Source organism: Staurois parvus, unplaced genomic scaffold (assembly GCF_062004578.1).
Source record: "Staurois parvus isolate SC_StPar_1 unplaced genomic scaffold, SC_StPar_1.0 ptg000052l, whole genome shotgun sequence".
In the NCBI taxonomy this organism is placed as follows: domain Eukaryota; kingdom Metazoa; phylum Chordata; class Amphibia; order Anura; family Ranidae; genus Staurois; species Staurois parvus.
Genome location: NW_028317848.1, coordinates 4801562 through 4827876, shown reverse-complemented (window position 1 = coordinate 4827876; position 26315 = coordinate 4801562). Strand labels below are relative to the sequence as shown.

The 26315-nt window shown below is 41.8% G+C and overlaps 1 protein-coding gene across 1 annotated transcript in view; it reads left to right on the top strand.

The window, feature by feature from the left end:
* Positions 1-84: 84 nt before the first annotated feature.
* Positions 85-26315, top strand: part of SDC2 (syndecan 2) — a 156043-nt gene continuing 129812 nt past the window's right edge. The window contains exon 1 of the mRNA XM_089666631.1: positions 85-507. Within this exon, the coding sequence (XP_089522757.1) occupies positions 448-507 (60 nt within the window). The 5' untranslated portion in view covers positions 85-447. The remainder of the gene's footprint in view (positions 508-26315) is intronic.

Genomic DNA, 26315 nt, shown 5'->3' with positions numbered 1-26315 from the left:
GTAGTAGATGTGGACAGGGGGAGGGTGTACAGCGGCTCAGACACTTCCTGCCCTCTCCCGGTCGGTCTCTCTCTCTCTCTGTGTCCCGGGTGTAGTACAGTAGGAGTCGCACTAGTCCACATAGCTGAGTGTTGTCAGGCGGAGGGAGGACGGGCTCTCCCAGGCACAGTGAAGCGGAGAAGCGATCAGAGCGGCGCAGTCAGCGAGCGGCGAGCACACTAGACGGGGCTGATCGCCCGACCTCCGCCGCCTCCTCCTCCGGGGATCACGTGTGACCGGCAGCCCAAACTTCGTAGCGGATCGGAACGGAAGCGCCCGGGGAGCCGGCAGTGTTGTGTGCGGGGCTCGGGCTCGGCTCTCCTCTGTTGGGGAATTCTATAGCAACAAGTGAGCTGGGAGCCGGCTGAACAAGTTTGCAGCGTGCCGCCTCCCTCACCGGGGCTCAGAATGAGGAATATATGGATCGTGCTGGGCTTCGGCTGGCTGGCCCTTGTGTCCGGGGAAACGGTGAGTAGAGCGGGGTGTGCGGTGCCTGTACCGGGATCCTACACGCTACACAAACCGGGGGGGGGGGCTGGGAGAGAGGAGCGGAGTGTTGTCCATAGCAACCAGCCTGGCTTCATCCGACCCCCCCCCCCCTTTTGTATTGTGCTGGTGCTGCTGTTACTCAGAGCAACCCGACTAATGCATGGGACACAAGCTGGTACTGATGAGGGAGAAAGGGCAGCCGTTGCCCATAGCAACCAGCCTGAAATCATTGGATACCCCATTCTGCATGGTGCTGGTGATCTGATAGGGGGTTTCAGCAGTTGCCCATAACAACCATCCTGCCTTCATTCCCACCATTGACCTCTGATATACCCATATGGTGCTGATGGGGAAAGCGCAGTTGTTGTCCAGAGCAACCAGACTGACTTCATCTTATACAGCCTTATGTATGGCAAACAAGCTGGTGATAATGGGGGGGGGGGGGGGGGGTGACGACATCTGTTGCCCTTGGCAACCAGCAGATGCCCACCTCTGCATGTTACTAGAGCTGATTGGAGGGGGAAGGGGTGCAGCTGTTGCCCATAGCAGCCATCCTGGCTTCACCCACCCATTGACATCTGATACACCCTTCTGCATTGTACTGGTGCTGATGGGGAAAGGGCATCAGTTGCCCATAGCAACCAGACTGGCTCTATCTGATACAGCCTTCTGTATGGTAAAAAAGGCTGGTGCTAAGGAGTGGAAAGGGACATCGGTTGTCCTTAGCAAGCATCCTGGCTTCATCCAGATCCAATACCCCCACTTCATGGTGCTAGAGCAGATAGGGGAAGTACAGCTGTTGCCCGTAGCAACCGGCCTGGCTTTATTATTGACAATTAATACATCCTTTTCTGCAATGTACTGATGCTGTTAGGGAAGGGGCTTCTGCATAGTACACATGGTGGTGTAACTGTGTGTGTGTCTGTGGGGGGGGGGGGGGGGGGCTTTGTAGCTGTTGCTCATAGCAACCAGTCTGGCTTCATTATTGACATTTAATACATCCTTTTCTGCAAATTACTTTTCCTGATATGTAAGGAGCTTTTGCATAGTACACAAGGTGAAGCAACTGTGTGGGGGGGGAGCTTTGTAGCTGTTGCTCATAGCAACCAGCCTTGCTTCACCCCTCCCAGTGAAATCTGATGACTCCTGTTTGCAGGAATTGGCTTTTTCCAAGTGATCCCCCCTCACTATAGATGTCACAGCAAACTTCTACTAAAGAGGTTGTGATCAGAATCCCAGATTGGCTGTAAATGTCATGTGCAGATCAGAGCTGGGCTCCTGGGGTGTCAATCAGCTGGAGAAGACCTCTCCTGTAAACAATACAAGTAATTACACTCATTCTGGTCTGCAATACTACACACACACACACACACACACACACACACACACACATACATACATACATATATACACACACATACACACACATATATACATACACATACACACACACACATATATACATACACACACATATATACATACACACACATATATACATACACATACACACACATACATACATACACACACATATATACATACATACACACACATACACACACATAGACATACACACACACACATACATACATACATACACACACACACACACAGACACATACACCAATAGGGAATATTTAAAGGCTAATTAGCTCTAATCACATCTACTTAGATCTTTTTCCCTTTAGTAGTCTCTCTCAGCAGCCATTCTTGGTTGGGTATTGTGTGCCGTATTGGTGTAAAGTCGGTGAGAACAATGGATCATTTTCCCGTGTTTTGCCTGAACATTATATATCTGATGTATGACGAGGTCTGGGGCTCAACTACCAATCCATTCACAAATGATTTTTGGTTCTGTGCCAGTTGAGATTATTGAAAATATTTTGGAAGAGCCCAGGGGTCCCTATGAGGATCACAAGGCCCCCAATGTCAAGGAATGCAGAGCTCAGATGAGTTTAGTACAGGGAAATGGGATGGTTAGACTTGTTTGGTCGATTTTGTTTGAAAACCTCGATGATGGATATTGTAAATAGGCTTTAGGTGGTGTGTGCAAGGAACTATTTTCAGTGCCGCTAGAGTTTTGCTCAACTTATTGATGGCTTCAAAAAATTAGACCCCCAGAGCCTCAGCTGTGTTTATAATATCGTGCTCCCCTCCCCCACTTCCTGCTAAGCCCCATCCACTACAAATACCCCCCTTTTGTTGACAGAGACACTAGCCCAGGGCAGGCTGGAAACTTGTTTTCAGACTTTCAACATTTCTTTTTTGCATGTGATGGCATTTCTGGTCTGCCTTTTTAATGCTATTTATTTAATCCTTTAATTTTTTACACTTTTTTTAATATGACTTTATTTTTGTCGTTTTTGTTTTCTAGGATAAGACCTTGTTTATGTTTGTTTTTGGTTTCTAATATAATATTTTTTTCTTTTGTTTTCTAGTATAAGACTTTGTTTATGCTTGTTGTTTTTGTTTTTTAATATAAGAATTATTTTGTTTTCTAGTATAAGACTTTATTTTTGTTGTTTTCTAATAAAAGATTTCTTGACTTTGATTTGGGATGTATGTGTGCCAATTCCTTGACTTCTTTTTGCAGGCGATCATGCTTGTTTTTTTTAGCTTTGTTTGTAATCAACGTCACCCAGGACTGCAGGGCAGTTGTGGAATTTATTTCCTGGAGACTGACATAAATCTCAGTGGAATCTATTTAACCCGTCCGTTTTATAGAAAACCCAAAGAATTCCGACACATGAATGTGGGTTGCAGGGTCCTGCCCTGGAGTGCTGACTGTCTAGACTCCTGGGAAGACTTGCTGAAATAAGCCGATCTTTATGTGCAGATAAGCTCATCTCCTATAGAGGCATTTTTAAAAAAAAAACATTTTTTAACACTGACCTAGTAACAGTATTTGGGTACTGTGTATACATTTTCATTCTGAAGTGCTACACAGGAGTTGATTTACTAAAACAGGAGAGTGCAAAATCTGGTGCAGCTGTGCATAGAAACCAATCAGCTTCCAGGTTTCATTGTCAAAGCATAAGTGAACAAGGTAAAGTTAGAAGCTGATTGGCTACCATGCACAGCGGCACCAGATTTTGCACTCTCCACTTTTAGTAAATCAACCCCACAGAGCTTTGTGTCAGTAAACAGTCATATTAGACTGCATTGGAGGAATTTTGTTCAGTTGTCTGCAAGTGTTGCCATGTCCGACCGTCCTTACTTTTAGATGCAGGCTTCCACATAGCTTGGGGAAGATTTTCAGTCGCTTACCCAGCTAGAGCGTCTGTGCGTTATATTCAACCCATCAGTAACTTTATTGATCTTGTACACCATTACACAGAAGTATATATTTGCATTTTCATACACCCTAAGGGCTGATAGGAAAGTAATTATACAGTATGTGCATATCTTTTATTATTAGATCTAACTGTCATCCCCATGGTGCTGTACAACAAAAGCGAATGATGCAAACAAGGTTGAGTAATACAGATGGAACATATGCTGTACATACAGATGTGTATAGAGAACCTCCCGAGCAATACTGACATACAGTGTGATAGTGAGCATTGCAATATATTTTTGGGGCACATTTTCCACTATGTACTGTTCATTGAGATAAACCGAGGAGTCTTTTGATACTTGGTTGAACGTGACCTCTATGAAGGGGGACATGATACGGCTGAGATATGTAAGCCTAATTAAAGCAATCTTATAAAGCGTCATACTTATATATGAATTCTCAGAGGGAAGCTGCCCTACTGACTTTTGGGATGCCAGGGTGTCCAGGACAATGGTGTCACTCATAGTGAAACTGAATAGGTTCAGCTTCACTGCCTGGGAATTACTACATGGCTTAGGAGTCACAGTATGGCAGCTTACAGCTGTGGCTTCTCACAGAGGGATTTTCTTTAGAGGCAGCTGTATGAAGAATTCATATAACTATCACAAGTCTGAGTACTTGGCCTTTTAACTAATAATAATCCCTTCCATAACATTAAGGGTCCATTTGTATTTGTTAATGCATGTTTGTTAATGTGTGCTATGTCACGCGTTAACGTGCATTGTATTCGTTAAAGTCAATGGGCTTTCCACGCGCAAAAATGTCCCAGTTATCTGATATGTCACACTGGTTGCAGTAGCACACTGCAATGCACTATGTTGCATTGTCATGCGTTTCAGTGCATGTATGTTGTTTTGGGGGCATTGGGATACTTTCAAAATGAATGGCACCACGCTGCATCAATGTGTTGTAACATGCGCATTGCTGCAACTCGTAGATGTACACCAGACCCTAGAATTTTTCAGTTATGTATCAAAGCACTTTAATATCTTTCCTAGTTTTTATGTTGTGTTATATATGCAAAGTACCACTTCTTGGTATTTCAGAACATGGCATGGTGTACTATGAATGTGACAGATGATTGTCCCTAAAAACAATGGTGCCTAAGGTAAAAAAAAAAGTAGTCGATGCAATATTTCAAAGCCCAACTTCAGGAATTAAAAATGACCCTTGCTGTGGGCCCCCCTGCACTACAAGAGTTAAATGCTCGCCAGGTCTAGGGGTAGAGGAATAGCTTGTAATACCTATCCTATTCCTCACTTTCACACTCTGCTTGAAATTATGAGCTTTAGACAGTCCCCTGCCATTCTCCTGTACAATGCAAGGCTATTGGCCTGTTGTTGTACTTGATGACCTTAGTATGTGAGCAGAGCGTGTTGGAGAAAAAGTTTCAGGAGACTGGTCACACAGATGGAGGAAACTTGCCAGAGCGAAAGTATAATTGAAGTATTGCACCTCAGTTGTCTACTCCTAGGCTTAACGAGCATTTAACCCATGTAGTTTGGGGAGGGGGAGCCACGGGGCCACCGCAAGGGTAATTTGTGTAATTCTCAGAGTTAGGCTTTTAAGATACCCATCCGTGCACCGGAACTGTGAGGTATACTGCAGGTCAACATTACTGCACATTGTTGCTTCATTGCTGTAACATTATTGGTTGTATTGTCCCGTTGTTTCCCCATCCCCATTCCATAGAGGTGATGGGGGTTAAGAGGCATGAAATGGCTGTCTGCAGTATACAGGCTGGATAAAGGGTTTTGCGGGAGCCCTTGTTTTGCTTAGAAAGATGCTAGTTAGAGCTTCGGATTCTTTACATAGAGGATCAGATGCAGACGATTTGCTTTGAAGTCACTGTCCTGGGACACGTATCTGTGTTGGTGAATTGCAGCTTGCATTTGAGCCCTCCACACTGTTTTGTTGCTTCACTGAAACCTTCAAAAGGTTTTTCACTTTCAGTTATTGGGCCAAACCAATTGGTACCCCATGATGGATCTTGCTGATCATTTGTTTGAGCAAAGCTGTTGGGCAGGTAAAGGGCCCCTAATATTCCAGCTGCTTATTCCTGCTTTATAATTGACTTTCCAAGGCTAGGTTGCCTTTCTCCAAGTAAAATTGGAGTAGCTCTGAGTGTGATAATATCTCCAGTGCTCCTTAGTGACTCCTCTCATTTGGTTGAGGGTGTATCACATAGACCACACTTCTAAATCACAAGGGGTTTTCTGACAGATTCATTGATTTATTTTGAATATTTATTTAGCACCGAACATGTATGCAGCATTTTACATATTGTACATTCACGTCTGTCCCTGCCCTCCAGGAGCCTACAATCAAAGTTCCTACTCTACATGCATACATACACATACTAGGGACAATTTGGACAAGAACCAATTGACCCACCAGTGTGTCCTTAGTGTATTGGAGGAAACTGAGGAAGGAAACCCCACAAGTACAGGGAGAACATACAAACTTCATGCAGATATTGCCCTGGGGTTCGAACCAAGGACCCCAGAGCTGCAAGGCAGAAGTGCTAACCAGTGAACTACCATGCCCATATTTTTCAAGAATCAAAGATGTATCTTAATATTCTTTTGATATTCATCAATTTTCAACTCCCACCACTTCCCCTGTAATGGGAGCTCTGAGCTCCCTCTGTGTCTGCTCCAACTTTCACATCTGGTGCTCAGCTGTTGGTGGGATGTTTGCAGGCAGTCTTACTGATTGGTTGCATCTGCTTTAGCATCCAATCTTTAGCATTACTTGCATTTGGATCCTGCTGTGTTAATGATGGCCGGTAGTCTCGCTTACAGAGGGGAGAGGGTCGAACTGGCACTAAACCCAAAGCAGAAAAAAAATATGTTATCACATACCTGCATCTTATGCCTTCTGTTTTACCTTGTGTTAGTACGTTCAAAAATATACATTTATAAATTGCACTGATCCACCTTTCATTATGAAGGTGGCTACAATTTCGTCTCCATGATCCAATTTCTACTGCCAGTGTGGTTGTGTTCGGTCTCCATGTGGGAATGTAGCCACCCTCTGATCTAACTTCTATTGGAAGGGTGGCTGTTTCTCCTTGCATGTGGATCCTGCTCTGTTAAATAGTGGCCAGTAGGTTTGCTTAAGGAGGGGAGAGGGTTGATGTGGCACTAAACCCAAAACAGAAAAATATGTTATCCCATATCTGTGTCTGATGTTTTGTAATAGTACATCCAGAAATATACATTTATAAATTCCTCTGATCCAACGTCCATTATGATGGTGGCTGCATTTTGGTCTCCATGTTTCATGGTCCAGTTTCTACTACAATGGTGGCTGTAGTTGGTCTCCATGATCCAACTGTGTGTAAGAATGTGGCCATCCTCTGATCCAGTTTCTATTATGAGGGTGGGTATGTTCAGTCTCCATGGTCTCGCTGTTTGTGGGAGTGTAGCCACCCTCTCATCCAATGTCTGTTATGAGGGTGACTGTGCTTGATCTCCATGATCCCACTGTTGTTATGAAGGTGACTGTGTTTGTACTCCATGATCCCACTGTATATGAGAATGTGGCCACCCTCTGATCCAGTTTCTGTTATGAGGGTGGGTATGTTCAGTCTCTATGGTCTCACTGTTTGTGGGAGTGTGGCCACCCTCTCATCCAACGTCTGTTATATGGGTGACTGTGTTTGCTCTCCATGATCCCACTGTATGAGAGAATGTGGCCACCCTCTGATCCAGTTTCTATTATGAGGGTAGTACATCCAGAAATATAAATTTTCTCTGTTCCAACTTCCATTATGAATGTGGCTGCATCTTGGTCTCCATGTTCTCACTGTATAAAGGAGTGTAGCCACCCTTTGATCCAACTTTGACTATGAGGGTGGCTGTGTTCAGTCTCTATGGTTCTACTGTATGTGGGAATGTAACCAACCTCTGATCCAGTTTCTGTTATGAAGGTGGCTATGTCTTGTCTCCATGGTCCCACTGTACGTGGGAGTGTAGATCCCCTCTGATCCAACGTCTGTTATGTGGGTGGCTACGTTCAGTCTCCTTGGTCCCACTAAATGTGGGGGTGTTGCTACCCTCCTCAATACGCTCCTGAGATGGAATATATTAGTACATGTCATCCAGTGTTGGCACATAAAAGCAGTGAAAACCTCCCATTCACAAAATTGCCATTCATGGGTTTCTTGACCGAGAGCGGGATCAGGAAAAGCAAAAGTTTGACTTGTGTTTTGTGCTGGTACTTGGTAGCAGACACTTGTGGGAGGTACCAGCATCAATGAACAATAATAGAGAAGCAAATACATCAGAATTGGCAGGCGCAATGTTTTCTGGGATTTGTAGTGTGAGGAGAGCAGTAGAATTGCCTGAAATACATGTGCACTGCTCGCAACTGAGAAGCAGAAGTTAAGGAAAACTGGATCGTAAGGGAGAACACAATAGTGGAAAAAATATATAACCATTCTTTGATTCCACTAAGGTGGTGCTTAGGAAATTTTTCTAGATTTGAACATTATTTTTACGAGAAACGTTTAGTGACACTTTAGTGGCAAAAAAGAGGTTTGATGTGATTTTATTATTATGACGATTATTATTATTATGATGTGTGTGGTGTGTTTTTTTGTTTTTGTTTTGATAGTAAGTGCTGTTAAAAGTAAGGCCCCAGCTTTCTGCAGAAGTAGTTATTGACTTAATCCATTCTGTTTTTTATGTTTTTTTTTTCCCACGCTATGAATAGTAGATTGTGCACCCTACCAAGAAAGGAAGGTGTTTTGCTTTTTCTAGTTTATTTTTGCATGTGTGATTTCCTAAGTAGATTGTGTCATGTAATACACACCAGTGCTTCAAATATGCTGTGATGATGCAGGCAAATAAATGTAGTTGCTCTGGCGTTCATTTTGAATATAATCCCATTGCACCTAGCCAGCACAGCACAAATCTGCAGTGGAAAAAAACAGTTTGTCAATTTCTTTTTTTGTTTTGTTATGTAGTTTTTCAAAATACCTTCAGCCCATTTTAAAAACTGTCCTCAATACACAAAAACTTAATAATTAATACAACACATAGGAAGGGATTTACTACACATAGGAGGAGATTTACTAAAACTGGTGCACACAGAATCTGGTGCAGCTGTGCGTACTAGTAACCAATCAGCTTCTAACGTGTTCAGTCAAGCTTTGACAATAAAACCTGGCAGCTGATTGGTTACTATACACAGCTGCACCAGATTCTGTGTGCATCGGTTTTAGTAAATCACACCAATGTTACGGGTGGGCTCTTATATGTATATCGAATAGGCAGATTCTCAGTGAAAAAAAAGTCAGAAATCAGTTTTGAGTGTCCTTTTTTTTTTTTTTTTTCCTTCGCCTATGGTACAAAAGGTCCATTCATGATTGGTTGATAGTGGTCACGCCATACCAACCACCATTCTGGATAGAAGCGTGATCTATGATGGGTCGCAGAGATCTTAACAGTCTTCTTTAAAACGGATCTTACATGAAAATACAAGGTCCACTTTGCTTAAAGCCCTACCCCCTAAATAAAAGATACTCAGTCAAAGCTTCAAAAAAAAAAAAAAAACTTTGTAAAAGAAAAAATCCTACCTTGGTTGTGGTTTCTGCCCATTTCCTGGAGTTCACAAGGCTTTATTTTAGCAGCTTTGACTTGGTGTTTTTACTTGGGGGTGGGGGAACCGTTGGTAAAGCGGACCTTGTATCTTTTTATAAAAGGTCCCCTTTAACATTTTTTTGTTTGTAACTGAAAATTTTGACTTTGGTTACGATTTGAAAAGAATGTGGCTTGCATTGACTTATATTTTATTCCCTCAAATCCAAATAAGTCTCCTGTAACAAAAACCAGGCTATATGGAAAATAATACTGATACAATCTCCACATTCCGGAGCGGAGAGGAGGGGGTATCGTGCCCTACCCATCTCTGTGACCGAAATAAATACCACCACTTTTTTTTTTTTTAACAATCCGTCTGGAAGCAATTGAGTGAAAATGGAATTACTGAGTAAAAACATCTGCTCTTGTAGTTTCTCATGCTTGAAGTTTGTCTATCAAGTTCCAGACACGGGCAGGTTTGTTGTGATCCGTTGACGTGGCCTGGAGGGTGAAAGTTTTGGCCACTCTTATTTACTATTGTAAAGAAAAAGAATTACCCAACATAGTTTGGCCTAGATTCAGATGGCCACACACAGGCTCATTTTAAAGGGCTTGTAGTTATGGCTGAATTTGTTTGCATTTAGGCATGGACATTTGGCACAAGTTCTTAATTAACTGCCATGTATTCCTCTTGGATGCAGCAACATCCAGTAGGCTGTGAAGGCCATGAGTGTTTAGAAAGTGGCTCCTCACTGTCACTGAACGACATTGTCACCCTGGGACGGGAAGTGTGTTAAAGTATTATTAAATCCATGTTGGTTAAAAACATATTGTGCTATTATTATTATTATACAGTATTTATATAGCGCCAAAAGGTTTGCTCAGCGCTGCACATTAGTACATAGTGGGGGACAGTACATGAGACAATACAGTAACAAAACAATACATGAGGGGTTTGAGATCCCTGCTCTTTCGAGCTTACAATCTAGGAGGGAGGAGATAGTGATACAGGAGGAAATGGCTGTGGGGGATGGAGTTGTAGGCGGAGTGGAGGAGATCGGCTGTTAGGTGAGAGTGGGGTAGGCTTCCCTGAAGAGATGGGTTTTCTGGGTGTGCCTAAAGGTGAGGAGGGTAGGTGACAGTCTGATAGATTGGGGTAGTGAGTTCCAGAGGATGAGGGAAGTCTTGGAGAAGTCCTGCAGTCGGGCGTGGGAGGAGGAGACCAGGGAGCTAGAAAGTAGGAGGTCTTGTGAGGAGCAAAGAGTACGGGTTGGGTGGTATTTGGGTATCAGATCGGTGAGGTAGCTTGGGGCAGCTTTATGAATGGCTTTGTATGTCAATGTTGGTAGTTTGAACTTAATGCGTTGGGCAATCAGAAGCCAGTGGAGGGAATGACAGAGGGGGGTGGCAGAAGCTATCCCTTGTATATATTATATATGTGTATATATATATATATATATATATATATATATATATATTTCATTCATATCACCAATGCCTTTAAAAGAGAAATAGGGCTTTTTTTTTCCCCATTTAGTTCTCATGCACACTGAGCAGTTTAAAAACACCAGGAATGTTAGCTGTATAAAGTCACGTTTAAGAATGTGAGTTTTTTCATATTTTTTAGCATTTTTGCATTAGCATTTAGTCCTGTTTTTCTGCTTTTTGCATTTTTTTGTGTTTTCTACAGAAAAAACATTTTAGCTCAAAACAAAGGCCCAAAACCATCGTTTTGACACGTTTACCAGTGTTAGAGTGTTTTACAGCTAAAAAACTCCTCTAGAAACCCACTAGTTCTGGGGTTTTTTTCCAGCCTAAAAACACTGATTAAAGCCTATGTGTGCATGGACACATAGGATAACATGCTGGGGAGTTTACTGAAATAAAATTCCAAAAGCCAAAAAATTTCCAGTGTTCATGAGGACTTACCCCTGGTTCACATATATGCGGCTGTGCATTTGAATGGACTCCCATGCCCTGTGACACGCAGGGAAGAAGTCCCTGCACTTCTGAAAATGCAGCCCTTGGTTCCCAGTACGTTTGCATTTTCCAGTGCGGGCGGCATGCCATTAGAATTAATGGCACCCACCCGCGAGTCCGCATTCCTCTGTGCGGGTGGTGAGGCTGCATGGATTTACGTGCGGATCCGCAGCCGAACCACCCGCACAGATGTGAACCTAGCCTGATACTTACCTAGGAGGATGCAGCATGGGTCCAATGCTGCATCTATTCCCCGCTGGCTGTAAGGGTGAGAACTCAGTGATCACTTTCCCCAGCCTTGATCGGCTGAGTGATGTCAGCCTACAGCGGGCATTAGCCCGCTGTCAGCTGAAAACTGGTCACAGGAGTGCATAACAAACTGCACTCCTGTGATCCACAGATATAGTCAAAGAAGCTTTGGCTTCACTTCTCCTTTATTCACAAAATACTCCCCATACTCCCCTGCACTCTCTGCAAGTCCTACAACAGTGGCTCTAGGATTCTGGTACACTTGACCAGAAAGGCCAATGACATGACAGTGAATGCTCCCTAACTAGCCATATGGGAAACATGCAAGTGTGTGTTTTTTGTTTGTTTTTTTTTCTTTTTAAAATTCTTTTTATTTGGGTTTTGATATCTAATATGTCAGTTAAAAGAACATTCAAAGGATAAAACAGACAAATCCACCACCTATGAGTAATGCAATAAATAAACCTGCTGAAAGGGCTAAATAAAATCTGTCCAAAAGGGGCTCATAGTCCCTCATTTTTGTAAGCATCTCAAGTTCCAAAAGGGGTTTTTAAAAGGAAAGGCAAAAGTAAGGTTTTAAGGGAAAATAAAACAAAAAAAGCATGCAGTGCTACATAATTTTGTGGAGCTAAAGGGGAAAACTATTCTTCTTGGGTTTCAGAATTACTTTAAAGTGTTACTAAACCCACAAAAGTAAAATCAGTCTGTATATGCAGTAAAGCATGCTTGTTATACTCCCTAAGGAACCTAAGGGGTTAATCTGCTGCATTGTGTAAAAAGGCTGTTTGAAACTTTCTTCTCTGCCCCTCCTCTTGTTGAAATGACCACCTGATACAGACTGAATCTGTAGTCACATGCTCAGTTTGGTGTGTATTGCTCGAGAGTTTTTTTTTTTTTTCTTGGGAGACTGCATGTGATCAGCACAGGGCCAATCAGTACTGTCTAGACAGAGGGTCAGGACTTTCACATCCTCCTAAAGCAGAAAGAAAACTCCTCCTACAAGCTTTAACCAGTGCTCTGCTTAAGTCACAAGACTGATCTAACTGCTGATGAGAAAAGGTATTTAGCAGTTTATATTTAATAAGATAATTGCATTTCCATGTTCTGTGTACTGCGGGACACCAGATATAGTGAATGCAGGGTCCTGGGTTTAGTAACACTTTAAGGCCTGGTTCACCTATGCGTGTTGCGATTGCTGCATTTATGAGCACTTTTTTACACGTTTTTGATGCATTTTGCGGTTTGTTTTTTTCCAATAGGAAAGTATGGAGTGCAACTTTACTCTTTCTGGCACTCAGTCACATCAAAGTAGTGCAGGAACCTTTTCAAAGTTGCTGGGACTTTAAAAATGTTCCTGCACTACTTTTCTGCAACTTTAGTGCCAGAGAGTGTAAAATCGCATCAAAGTCGCATTCAATATATATGGGCAAAAAAAAGCAAAACACAACACTTGCTTTTTTGGTGCAGTTCCATTGATGTCTGTTGCACCACAAACACAATCTGCTGTGGGGAAAAAAATGTCCCTGACCCTTTATACAAATGCAGCAGCAAATCATAGATGTGAACATATTCCATAGGAAAACCCGTTAAATGGGCTGTAGTGCGAACACATAGGTATGAACCAGGCATTAGGGTGTACTCATACTGGCAGTTTTAACAGGTTTGTCATTCTTTTGTCCAGTTTATGTAGTGTGAGTGTTCTGAACCAAGCCCAGGAACTGTTATGTCCACTTGGAAGAGGTAGTCCTGGGCTTGGTGGACTTGAAGTCCAGTACTGTCGTTTCAGTGAGGAGGGGGGACAATGGTATGTGTGTGTGTACCCTAAGCCCTCATTCACACTGCTGCGACGTCTCGTGCAACTCAATGTGACGTGCGAGACAAAGTCGCATGACAAGTCCAAACACATTCATTTCAATAAGTGCTGTCATAATTGGTGCGACTCAAGTAGCAGTGACAAAAAATAGTTTCTGCACTATGTTTCTGCGTCTTCCATGCGCGCCATAGACTGCAATGTTAAAATCTCAAAAGTTGCAAGGAAGTAGTTTATTTTATTTGTGGCTTTGGTCAATCATAACAATACAGAGTGTGATTTATTTTTGAACATACAACCTCTGAAGTCACAAAACATCAGAGTTGCATCAAGTCGCAATGCAAAGTTGCAACAGATTTATACACTTTAAGCTTAGCTGGGCTTTGACCTGCCTTCCACTTTAAGTGGTACTAAACCCAGGACCCTGCATTCACTATATCTGGTCTCCCACAGTACACACTACATGGAAATGCAATTATTTTAGTAAATATAAACTTCTAAATACCTTTTCTCATCAGCAGTTAGAGCAGTCTTGTGACTTCTATCATTGTCCAGCTGAGCACTGGTAGTCTTGTAGGAGTTTTAATTCTCTGTCTTGTGAGACTGCATAACCCCTGACCCTCTTGTCTGGACAGCACTGATTGGCCCTGTACTGATCACATGTACTCTTCCAAAAAAAAAACTCTCTAGCAATACACACCAAACTGAGCATGTGTAGACCTGCCACTGCTACTCTAACTACGGTAGATGGATTGGAAACAGCAAAAGAAGAAAAAAAACCAATACACATCAAGCTGAGCATGTGCAGAGTGACTCCACACAATATGTCTTATCAGGAAATAAGAGGGGGACACTGGAAGAAAGGGAGGATCAGAGAAGACAGGATCAAACAAACTTTTTACACAATGCAGAGGATTAACCCCTTAGGTTCCACAGAGACTATAACAAACATGTTTTACTGCATATACAGACTGATTTTACTGTTGTGGGTATAGTAACACTTTACATCTACTCCCACCCCAGTTCTCAGCATATTCTATCTACCCTATAAATGGAAAGATGCCCATAGTTACCTAGTTGCTCTGGTCCATGATGGGGTTCCACCGCCGGCTTCAGTGTAGAGGAGGACAGCTGACAACAGATGCCCCATAGTAAGCGTATAGGTGATGTTATTGCCCAGGGTCGGCAACCATTGTTGGCTATCTCTTCTCCAAGCTAAAGCCGGTGCTGGAGAGAGAAGGTGACTGGACCAGAGCAGCTTCAGAACAGGTAAGTATAGGCCTCTGCTTTCAAAGGGTAGAATAGGCTTACAATAGGGATGGGAGCAGATCTGAGCTCAGTTTGGTTTTGATTTGCTGTCCACTGTAACTTTTTATTGTGTTGTACTGCAGGGAACATTGCATGTGGTATGTATTCGGTTTCATAGGGGAAGGTAGTAGAGCACTGCCCAAAGCCACCATGTCTAAGACTTCTATGAGGCCTAAAATGTTTGTGGCACGTTCCCTGCACAAATTCATAAGACAAGCAGGTACAGGGAAAGCCGTTCATATAGTGTGTTTATTTCTAATTGGTACGTGAAAGTGTTGGATAACAATGGCTTGGCTCAGGTAGAGCCTCCATGTGTACGTAGGCAGTGTGGAGCTTAACTTCCCTGTATTGTTTCTCATTTCTTCGCACCCAATAATTACTTTCACGCTGTTGGTCTGTCATTTTCACACAGTGTTTACCTCGGAGATTTAGGCAATTTCTATTTGTCAATCACTCGCCCTGTTCTATGCGTTCTGCTTCAAAGGTTCACATTATCCCGGCCTCCATGTAATCCAGATGTCAGTGATCTCATCGGGGAGGGGTGATGCTACGTCTGCAGTGTGTGGTTAAGTCACGTGGGGAGGCCAGAGAAAACATGTCTTCTTATTTTTTTAGGTGTCTGGCTGGTGGTGAAGGGGGGTTGTTGAACATTCCAGCTGGATATAAAACCATGATGAATAGTTAGAAAATCCTACAGACGGGAGGGGTTGTTTAGTTATGTCCCGTGAGGAGAAACTTCTGCAATTTGAGGAGAACAATGTTTATATGTAAACCTTTCCTCTGTGGTGGAAGTCAAAAGGTACCCCCAGGTTTGTGTATCTAAAGCCCCTTTCACATGGGCATGACAGTGTCCTAAATCCAGGCAGTTGAGGATACTTTGCCTTGTGAAGCTGCAGAAAAAAAATTGAAGGAAACGTTAGCCAATTACGCCTGCCAGCACATCCCATAGAAGTGAATGGTGCCACACTGCAACTGCATTTAATGAACACCGATGCTGCACAGGGAAACGGGAGTTTGGCGTGAAAACTTTATTGAAACAGGAGTGGGTAACCGACAAAGGGATCCACTGTGGATTGCCAATCGGCAGCAATTCCCGTGTCGAAGGATTTTAAAACGGAACTATAATCATTTTGGCTCCAGCGATGCAGCGTCATGGAGCTCCCCACCTGGCAGATGACATCCTCAGGTGGCTGGCTTCCAGGTCTCAGTCACCGACCACTTTTATTGACCAGACGGGGATGACGTCACTCCCGCATACGTGTGTCAGATTGGGCATTGCCGAATTTGTACAGTGAGCTGCACATACCTGCCTGTTTTCCCTTTTTTATTTTGGGCCTAAAGTTTCACTTTTAGGCTAGCCGTACACATTAAGAATTTTCTTGTTCAGCCTCGTGAGCTGAATGAGAGAAATCAATAGATTCCCCATCCACATTAAACAGTGCAGTTAGAGGAATCTTCCCAGTTGGCCATGGTATTCTGACAGCTTCCACAACTGTCAGAATACATGAACAGTGACTGCATCTGATTGGCTGCAGTCACTCTTCGACTGACAGTTTTCTACATGGATCATTTGGTTGTTACATGAAAGTCAAGCTGGTTGGTGCCAGCAGGGCCGATTCAACAAATTTCAGCTGATTTGACACGTGGGGGGTTATTTATTAAAACTGCATGGTGCAAAATCTGGTGCAGCTCTGCATAGAAACTTCCAGGTTGTATTGTCAAAGATTAATAGAACAAGCTGAAGTTAACGGATTGGCTACTGGATTTTGCGCTTTCCGGTTTTAGTAAATCTCTCCATGTTTTTTTTTTCTCCTGCTGTTGTCCAACAGGGGAGATCATCCTATAACAGTAAAAGAAAAGGAAACTTCTCTAAGTCCTCATGCACACGGGACGTTTTGGTAACGCTAGTAACGTTAGCTGTGTAAAGTCACGTTAAAAACATGAGTCTTTCAGCTTTTTTTGTGTTTTTGCATTAGCGTTTAGTGGCGTTTTGCCATGATTAGCTGCGTTTTTCCGCATTTGTGTTTGTTAGCATTTTTTTTTTCAAAAAAACATTTTTTTTGTTAAAAAAAAAAATGGCCAAAAACGCCGGTTTGTAGCGTTTTACCGCGTTTTACAGCTAAAAAACTCCTCTAGAAATCCACTAATCCTGGGGGTTTTTTTCCATCCAAAAAACATCCCAGCCAAAAAACGTTGATTACAGTCTATGTGTGCATGGACACATAGGATAACATGCTGGGGGGTTTACTGGCTGTAGAAAAAAGATCAAAAACAGCCGCTGTAAAAACGTCCAGTGTGCATGAGGGATTAAGCTTTGACTTCATGCACAGATGTCTATGCAAGTTGTCCCTGATATTGCAAAAAATAGTGCAGGAACCTTTTTTTGTCTGCTCTGCCTGAGTTGCACTGATTTGAACAGTTCCATTGCTGACAATAGGGCGCCACTTGTTATGCGATTTTGAACTGTCACATCGCATCACAAGTAGCACCGGAGTGAACCAGGGCTAAAAGATCAACGTCTATAAAACTGGCCTGCCCATAGAAGGACTGAAATTGGGCTGATCCCTGTTGAACTGACCAGATTTCGATCCATCTGTGACCGGCTTAAGGTAAATGTAGAATAACTCTAATTTGTTCCTTCAGAAAATTTGCTATAGTCCTTTTTTTTTTTTTTTTTTTACGTTTGAAACTTCTGTCGTGCACAACGTGTTCAATACTGCGCTGTTCCTACCCTATCACAGTCAGACTCCATAGCTGTACTATAAGATAATTTTATGCATTCAATGAAATTATGAAAATGGACTTTAAAAACCTGAAAAAGTTTTATCTCTGCAGCTTGTGTTTTCTTATAAATGTTTTATTGGCTCTCAAATGAAAGTTTGAGCTTAGCCCTGGCAAAAAGTAAATAAATGTTTATTTCTGTCAAAAGACAGGCAATTTCTAATTAATGTTTTATTGCAATAAAAGGCAATTATTGAGGAAGGGAGTCGGGATTTGTTGCTGTAAATATTGGATCACTGGGGTCCTGTCTTCAGATTTGCTGATTGGATAATTATAATTTGCTTCCATTTTATGTCTTTATTGGGAGCTTTGCCTTACATGTCCTCCTCCCCCCTTTTTTTTCCCCCTACATCAACCTTTTTAGGGGGTTTTGAATAAATTGTCTTATAAGTGGGAATAGACTTCTGATAGCAACTTGTATCCTTTTGTATGTAATGGTTTGTGTTTTGTTACTTATTGTGTTGCATTAATTAGTTTCTTGTTTCCGCTTGTATAAGAGGCATTGTGTACTGCAAGAATTTACCAAGCATATGTACAGCTTTAAGCATCAAGCAGCTTTATTGATGCCATTAAAGAGCCATTCAGCTTCCCTTGAGCAGGTTAAAGCAGACATCCTTGTTTTTTTCACATACTGAAGCCGTATCTACAAAGAATTTTTTTTTCTGCACTTAAAGTTTTCAAAGAATGGGAAAAAAAATGTTTCATTGGATTATTTGAAATGAACACAGAGAAGAAAATTGAGCTTTGTAAATATTATCCTATGTTATAATATATAAAGGACTGCTACTGCAGTGCCAGCACTACCTCTTAGTTCTCCAGGACCATCAACTCCAATTTTCACCTCGAGCTCCACCTATTGATGAGTTCTGGTATTGCCTCACATTAAGAGGGATTAAAGGTGGTCCTTAAGCGGTATTAAACCCAAATCCAAAAATGTAAAATATTGCAGCATAACAATCATTGGATGTGGTAGCTGCATCAGTTTTCTTTTCTTTGGCTTTTTTCCTTTGTTTTTTTTTTGATCTTCTGACTAGTAACACATCTCCTGTATTAGTGAGACACAACTCTGGATGAATGTGCGCAGTAGGCAGCAGCATTTTCAGTCTGAAAGGGAATGGAAGTGTTAAATGTCTTAGCAGATTTGAATACAGTAACTGTCCGAGTAGGGAGAACACAGTGATTATTGTAAGCAGATGTTGCCACTGGCAATAATCGCATGCTGAAAATCCGACACGCTGATTGTGCCCATGTTGATTGGTAGATCGACTTGGGTACGATCAGCCTGCTCATAGATGGTCTGGAACTCGGCCGTTCCCTCCTGAACTGGCCGAGATTTGAATCCTCTATGGTCAGCTTTAGATATCATCACACCCCGGTTCATACTAGAATGCGGTGTAGGAAACCTGCGATTTGCTGGTGTTTCCTGCACCATGTTTAAAACGCACTGCCCTTGCAATCTGCAGCGGGTGTCAGTGCAATGTTAATGACACCCCAAATGCAGATTCCAAACGCAGTTCGATTGCTTGCACTGGATCGCATGGTAAAAATATACCATATGATTGGCTGCAGTGCATTTTTAAAAAGTAGTGTGATTTGAGCCCATCGGAAATGAATGGGCTCAAATTGCATGTGAATTGCACAGGAATTCGGTGCGTTTCATAGTGTGAACCTAGGCTACATCTAATCCCTCAGCATGACAGCCAGGCAATTAGCATTCTCAAATGGAAGCTTTAACAATAGTAACCTCCATGATTCTCCCCTAGTCGAGTCCCTTTAATATGTAACCCAAGGACTCTAGTTGTGAAATCGCTCCAGTTCTCGGCTATACCCACCCACCACAGCGCCTAGAAGGGAGTTTCAAACTTCATGTTACATTTTCAAAATTGTATTTTGTCTGATGACAATTGCAGCAGTAGTACAAGTGAGACAACATTTGGAGGAGGAACAGAAATAGATACCCTCAAGAGATGTAAGGAATATCAGTTGTGGGTGGATTGGCTGTATAAGGTACTAAAACTTGGGAAATTATCATGGTCATAAGTACCTTGCTACTGCTGGAAACTGTATCAGAATGTAAAGTGTATCACTATTCCTTTCAAGTTAAAGTAGAACTAAAGGCAAAACTTTTTTTCTCTGTTTTGGGTGGAGTGGAGAGGGATTAGAACAACTGTCAGGTTTTTATTGTATCTGTGCCCACGTTAGGGAGATTCACCCTCTCTATCTGTGCTATTTACTACTATCACAAAGAGTGAAAGGGAAATAAAATCCTACATTTTAGGTTGTCACCAGAACAGAGGGCAAATCTTCCAGTGGAAACACTAGTTTTGGTGACAACCAGGGACTCTCTCACTTCGGAGGGATTTCCTCTCACTTCCTGTTGTGGCATGAAGTGAAGTGAAATCACTCCCTATGTGGCACAGATGGCAAAAAAAAAAAAAGTTGACAGGGGTTATAACCCCAGCTAAAAATAAGTTTTGCCTTTAATTCTTTATTAGGGCTCAATTCACACTGCGTGCGATGACAGGTGTATCCACAGGGACACACAGGAAACAATTGTTTCCTGTGTGTCCCGTTAGTACTGCAATGTAGCCAAGCGCTATGCTGCAACATGCTGCAATAACCTCCCTATCACATCTGTGCAGATCATGTGATTATAGAGCCACACATTTGGAATTATACACAGTGGTAAATGACAGTCCACTCCCTCCCTCCCTCCTCCTCCATGCTCACCAACCAGCTAAACACAAAGGGGGGGGGGGAAAGGGATATTACATCTTGATTGATGGATGCTTCACCTCCCTGTTATTCTTAAGACACAGGCTGGAGGGATGTGATACAGTCTGTGACTGGCTGAAATCTACCCACACCATGTTATTTCCACAAAATAGAGATTTGATTTCAGATATATATTTGTATGATGATTTAAAACTGTTTACTATTATTACTTTTTTTTAAGTCTGTACCCCAAAGGCTGATTTTATTTTTTTATTTATTTACTTTTTATTTTGAGCATGTGACCAGCAGCAGAGGACTAGAAGCTCCTCCTGCTTATGTTTAACTGCAGATAGGCTGGGAAAAAGCTGGTTTATGTGACAGCTGTATATTGATCAGGAAAAAGATACCTCTGTGTGTGTGTGTGTGTGTGTGTGTATCTATCTATATATATGTGTGTGTGTGTGTGTGTGTGTGTATATATCTATATATGTGTGTGTGTGTGTGTGTGTATATATATATATATATATATATATATATATCTATATCTTTTTTTTTTTTTTTTTATTAAAATTACAGAGCCATCCTGAACATACAAAAAGACATGGGATTATGTCTATGTCAATTAAACAGTGTGTGTTTAGTATAACTTTTAAGGTTGAGTTGCAGGCAAACGCCTAAATAGACAATGAAAATTCATGTAAGGGAGCGGTTTTACCTGCCAGTGGACTTGTTTACACAGTTATAGCGGAGTTCCCCCCCCCCCACCAAAAAAGATTAAAAGTCACAGGTAAGTGGCCTAATATTAAAAGTTAGCAGCCACAAATACTGTATTTGCAACTGCTGACTTTAAATGCTAGGCCACTTACCTGTCCCGGGATCCAGTGGTGTCCTCACCCCGAGCCCATTCTTCAGTTGGCTGTCAGGTGCTGACGCCACCATCTTGACTAAGGGAAACCGGCAGCGAAGCCTTACACCTTTTGGGAGGTACCCGCTCCTGTCTCCCAAAAGGTGCCAAATGTGGCAGCCGAGGGAGGGGGGGGGGGAGGCAGATAAGCGGAGCTTCAACTTTTGGGTGGAACTCCGCTTTAAATAACACTTACAGGTCTTCCTGTGGCTAGACAATGAAAGGAGAGGAGCAATAGAATAAGGAGCTGGTCTCTTCACTCTGCTCTCTCCTCCTGACATCACGTCCGTGTTAGCATGTGAGCATTATTGCACAGCTGATTGGCTGTCTGTACTGCTTCTCAATCCCCCTCTAAGCTGTGCTACAGTATATGGGGATTGCAAGAGCCTGATACCAAGTCAAATTAAAGTACTAAAAGCAGACTTTCATTCTTATAATGTTCCTGCTGCCTTCCTGTTCTCTGCAAACTAAAACGGCAATTTTTTATTTTTTTTGCTTTGTTTAATTGTTTTAAAAATTTAGCCAACCGTGCCCCCTGCCACCATTCCCGCCTAAATGAGAATATTGTGTCCCTGCTCCCACAGCCTCCTGGGATTACCCCGCCACATATCCTAGGAGACTGCAGGAATAGGGACACACAGCGATTGTATACCAAGCTGGTGTACATAATCACAGGCTGACTGCTTGAACCTGGAAGTGGCAGCTGGCTCATGATCACTGAGTAGGACCAAGATAGTGGTGTGGGACCCCGAACTGTTACACCCAAGCAGTTACTGATAGGAAGACAACATTAGATCCACAGGGCAGGTGAGATATGATCTGAGGACAATGCTGCATAACCAGTAAAAGGGTAAAAATATAAAATGAAAAAATGCAGGGTGGGGGAGAGAGAAGTTCCTATTTAAATGTTTTTTTAATTTGCAAGTTGTTTAATGATCTATTTATGGATACAGGGTTGTATTGATTTGTATGTTTTGATTAATATTGATTCGGTACCAGTGTATTTCAAACCCCAGACCTTAGATGTTAGGGGCACCTGGATAAGTGAGATATATTTGATCTATTGGAATACATGTGGAATGGATTCTTTAACACCTGCATTTATTTTTAATGCTCAGAACGGTATTTGCTCTGAAAATGACTTTATTGTTAATTTTTAGTTTGCTAATTAACCTTGCTTCCGCTGTGGTACATGCATGCTGGTTTCAGGATTCTTAGACTCAGCGATATTCCTGTCTCCAAAAAGAAATGGTGACAATTACTGGGATTTTCATTGTATTTCTTTTGGCAGCCAGTCATAACTTTCCAATGAAATTTGCCGAACTACTTCAGGGCCGCAGACATTTCCTCCTATGGGACACAGTTTTTGGAGTTGCTGGTTTTGTGCCCAAATGACACTTCATTTTTGTAGTTTGACCTTGCATAGTGAGAATATTAGTGGGGGGGTGGGAATTACATTGGGCTTGGTATCAGATTTGTATGTATAGATTTTTACATTATTATTATTATTATTATACAGGATTTATATAGAGCCAACAGTTTGCTCAGTGCTTTACAATATAACAGGAGACAATACAGCAACAATACAGTTCAATACAAGAGGGATAGGAGGGCCCTGCTCCCTGGAGCTTACAATCTAGGAGACTTCACAGGATCCTCTTTGGGGAAGAAAGAGGGGAGAAAAAAAAAATCTGAAAATTGCTTTCATAATTTAACACAACCCCAATATATATAGCATAGCAGGATGCTGAAGTCCAAAGGTAGAATTTATTCAGTTAGATTTTTTTTTTTTCCCATTGAAAGGTATGTTGTGGCACATGCAGGTAAAAGAAATCTGCACTAAAGTAGAACTAAAGGCAAAACTTTGTTTAACCATTTTGGATAGTAAGGGAAGGTCATAACCCCTTCAGGTTTGTTTGTTTTTTTTGTTTTTTTGCTATCTGTGTCTCATCCCTTTACTTCCTGTCCCATAGCCAAAACAGAAAGTGAGAGGAAATCCCTCCAAGGTGAGGGATTTCCCTGATGTCATGGAAGATTTTCCCTCCAATACTCTTATGGGGACAACTCTAAATTTGGACTAAATGTGGAATTTTTTTTATTTTATTTTATTTTTGGTGATTTCCTAGATTGTAAGCTCGAAAGAGCAGGGCCCTTGATCCCCTCATGTTTTGCATTGTATTGGTATTGTTCTGTCACATGTTCTGTCCCCCTTTGTAATGTACAGCCCTGAGCGAACTATTGGCGCTTTATAAATACTGTATAATAATAATATCGGTAAATGGGACACAGACAGCACTAAAAACCTGTTCTAATTTCTATCCAGAACTAAAAAAAAAAAAAAGAAATGCTTTGCCTTTTGTTATGCTTGAAATGCTAGTTTAAAGCCGTACTTAAAGTGTTGCTAAACCCACAACAGTAAAATCAGCCTGTATTTGCAGTACAGCATGCTTGTTATTCTCACTGTGGAATCTAAGGGGTTAATCCTCTGCATTGTGTAAAAATGTTGTTTGATCCTGACTTCTCTGATTCTCCCTTTCTTCCAGTATCCCCGTTATCTCTTGATAAGACATATTGTGTGAGTTGTGAGTCACTCTGCACATGCTCAGTTTGATGTGTATTGCTTTTTTTTTTTTTTAATTCTTGTGAGGGTGCATTTGATCAGCACAGGGCCAATCAGCACTGGGGTCAGGGATTCTGCATCCTAGAGCAAAATGAAAACTCTTCCTACAAGCTTTAACCAGTGCTCGGCTGGACACTGATGGAAGTCTCAAGACTGCTCTAACTGCTGATAAGAAAAGATATATTTAGCAGTTTAGATTTGCTAAAATAATTGCATTTCCATGCTCTGTGTACTGTGGGAGACCAGATATAGTGAATGCAGGGTCCGGGGTTTAGTAACACTGTAAAGATATGCATTTTTACCTTTGAACATTTCTAGCATTAAGGTAAAAAAAAAAAGCTTTAGTACATTTTCTAACCCCCCCCCCCCCGATCTGCAAATATTTACCTGCTGTCCGCTGTCACAACAGCCAGGTCCTCTGTGATCTGCACTGTCCCTGAACTTCCTGCTTTAATGCAGGCCATAGACGGTTCATTTATCGGCCAATTTTTCGTCCGAAAGAATAATTGGCCGATTTTCGCACTGTTAGTGGGGCAATGGCATCGGCCGATTTTCGCGGTTCCTCCTCATTTCTTTTATTGGTCATGTTGGAAAATTTGTGAAAAACGGCCGATTTTCGCAATCATTGGTGGCAACAGAACGACCGATGTTTCGTTTTTTTGGACGAAAAATCGGCCGATAAACAAACAGTCTATGGCCTGCATTAGAGGGAAAGTAAATGTAGGCGAATGATTGGCTCATTCAGTTGTCTGTAAGGAGCTGAGGAGTGGCTTGCTAGGTGCCGTGTGTTTAAATGGACACACACAGCCCTGTCTGGGGGCCCACATACATGAGTGTCTCCTTATTATCTGGCTAGCTAAAAGATACCCGCAGACTAGAGGGGCAGTTGTAGCAGTTGGGGACTGGCTACACCATAAAAAGCGAGGAATTAACAGGAAGAAGACTACACATAGTATGCAAGTTTTACCTTCCTTAACTCAAATAAAAAATAGGGCTTTAAATCACTTGAAGGTGAAGATAATGTATTGAATATGAATAGACAGGAATCTGTGCAAGAACACTTTTTTATGATTTGGAGGATGAACATTCATTATCTACAGAATGAATGAAGTAGAAGCAGCAAGATCCTTGCATTTTAGGCCCCCAGGGACACATTTTGTCCAGTAAGTGGAGCATTTGGCAACACAGTAGTCACCTCACCAAATGAGACTAGCAGTTGGGAACAGGTGATCTTTTAGGTGATCTCACACTGCAGATGTATAGCTATGAAGGTTATATTACAGGGTTTTCATTGGGTACAAGCAGTAGTTCTAGATGTTCCTTATATTCCTTATAATAGAAATCTGCACTTTTTGAGTTCCAGTTCACTTTAGATGTCACTGTGATTGAGTGCAGCTTCTACAGTACTGTTTTAAGCTGGCATTTTGTCAAAATCAGCACTTTATGCCTTGGAGGTATTCTGGTTATTAGGCATTTATCAGTTTTGTTTGTCTTCTTAGATTGTAAGCTCCAAGGAGCAGGGCCCTCCTAACCCTCTTGTATTGAACTGTATTGTTGCTGTATTGTCTCCCGTTCTATTGTAAAGTGCTGAGCAAACTGTTGTTGCTATATAAATCCTGTATAATAATAATAATGTTCTACTAATTATCTATGGTAGCAGAATACATTAAGCTTTGTAAAGTGCTCAGTCTTGTGATCAACACTTTACACAGGGAGCATGGCGATTTTTAGATGAAATGAAGTGTCCCCAAATACTTAATTCTGTATTTCTTAGCTTTGCTAAATGCCTAAGCAGATGTGTAATTTGTGGGGACATTCATAGATGTGCCAAAGTCATGACTCCTTGAAACGCTAAACAATTTCAGGAAGGCCTCCAACCACAACCTACATTACGGGAAAAGTAGGCATTTCGCCTAGGAAGTCCTACTGACGGAATTTAAAAGAATTTGGATGTGCCAATTAATACAAGAGCCTTGATGTTGCTTTTGCTTTCCTCCTTTTTTTTTTTTTTTTCCTCTTCTCTACTGTATGGACATGCCCTGATGCTCACGCACAAAGAACTATAGAGGCACTCACAGGCCCTGCAGCGGAGATAAATTAAATCAACAGCATTTTATGGTCAATTTTTTGATGGAATTCAAACCATCCGTGTATTGACACATTATATATATTTATGCCACAATACATGGCTTGATTTGTTTTTCTCTTGCAGTCTGATAGGATGCAGTCATTCTTCGGCTGATAATTTTCCTCCCAGTTCAGCTGATTTTTTTTCTTCTTTTTAATTGACTTCTGTCAAGTCTGCTGATACTTACAGAACCACCCAATACTCGAATTCTGTCCAATTTCAACAGAAATTGTCCAAAATTCAAGCTGCGTGGGGAGTCCTAATCACATTTCCAGAACTTGTATATGGCCTACAATAAACCAGGAAATTATAATTTCCTGGTCATATTGTTTGTTTATTAATTATATTCTTAAGGAAACTTGTA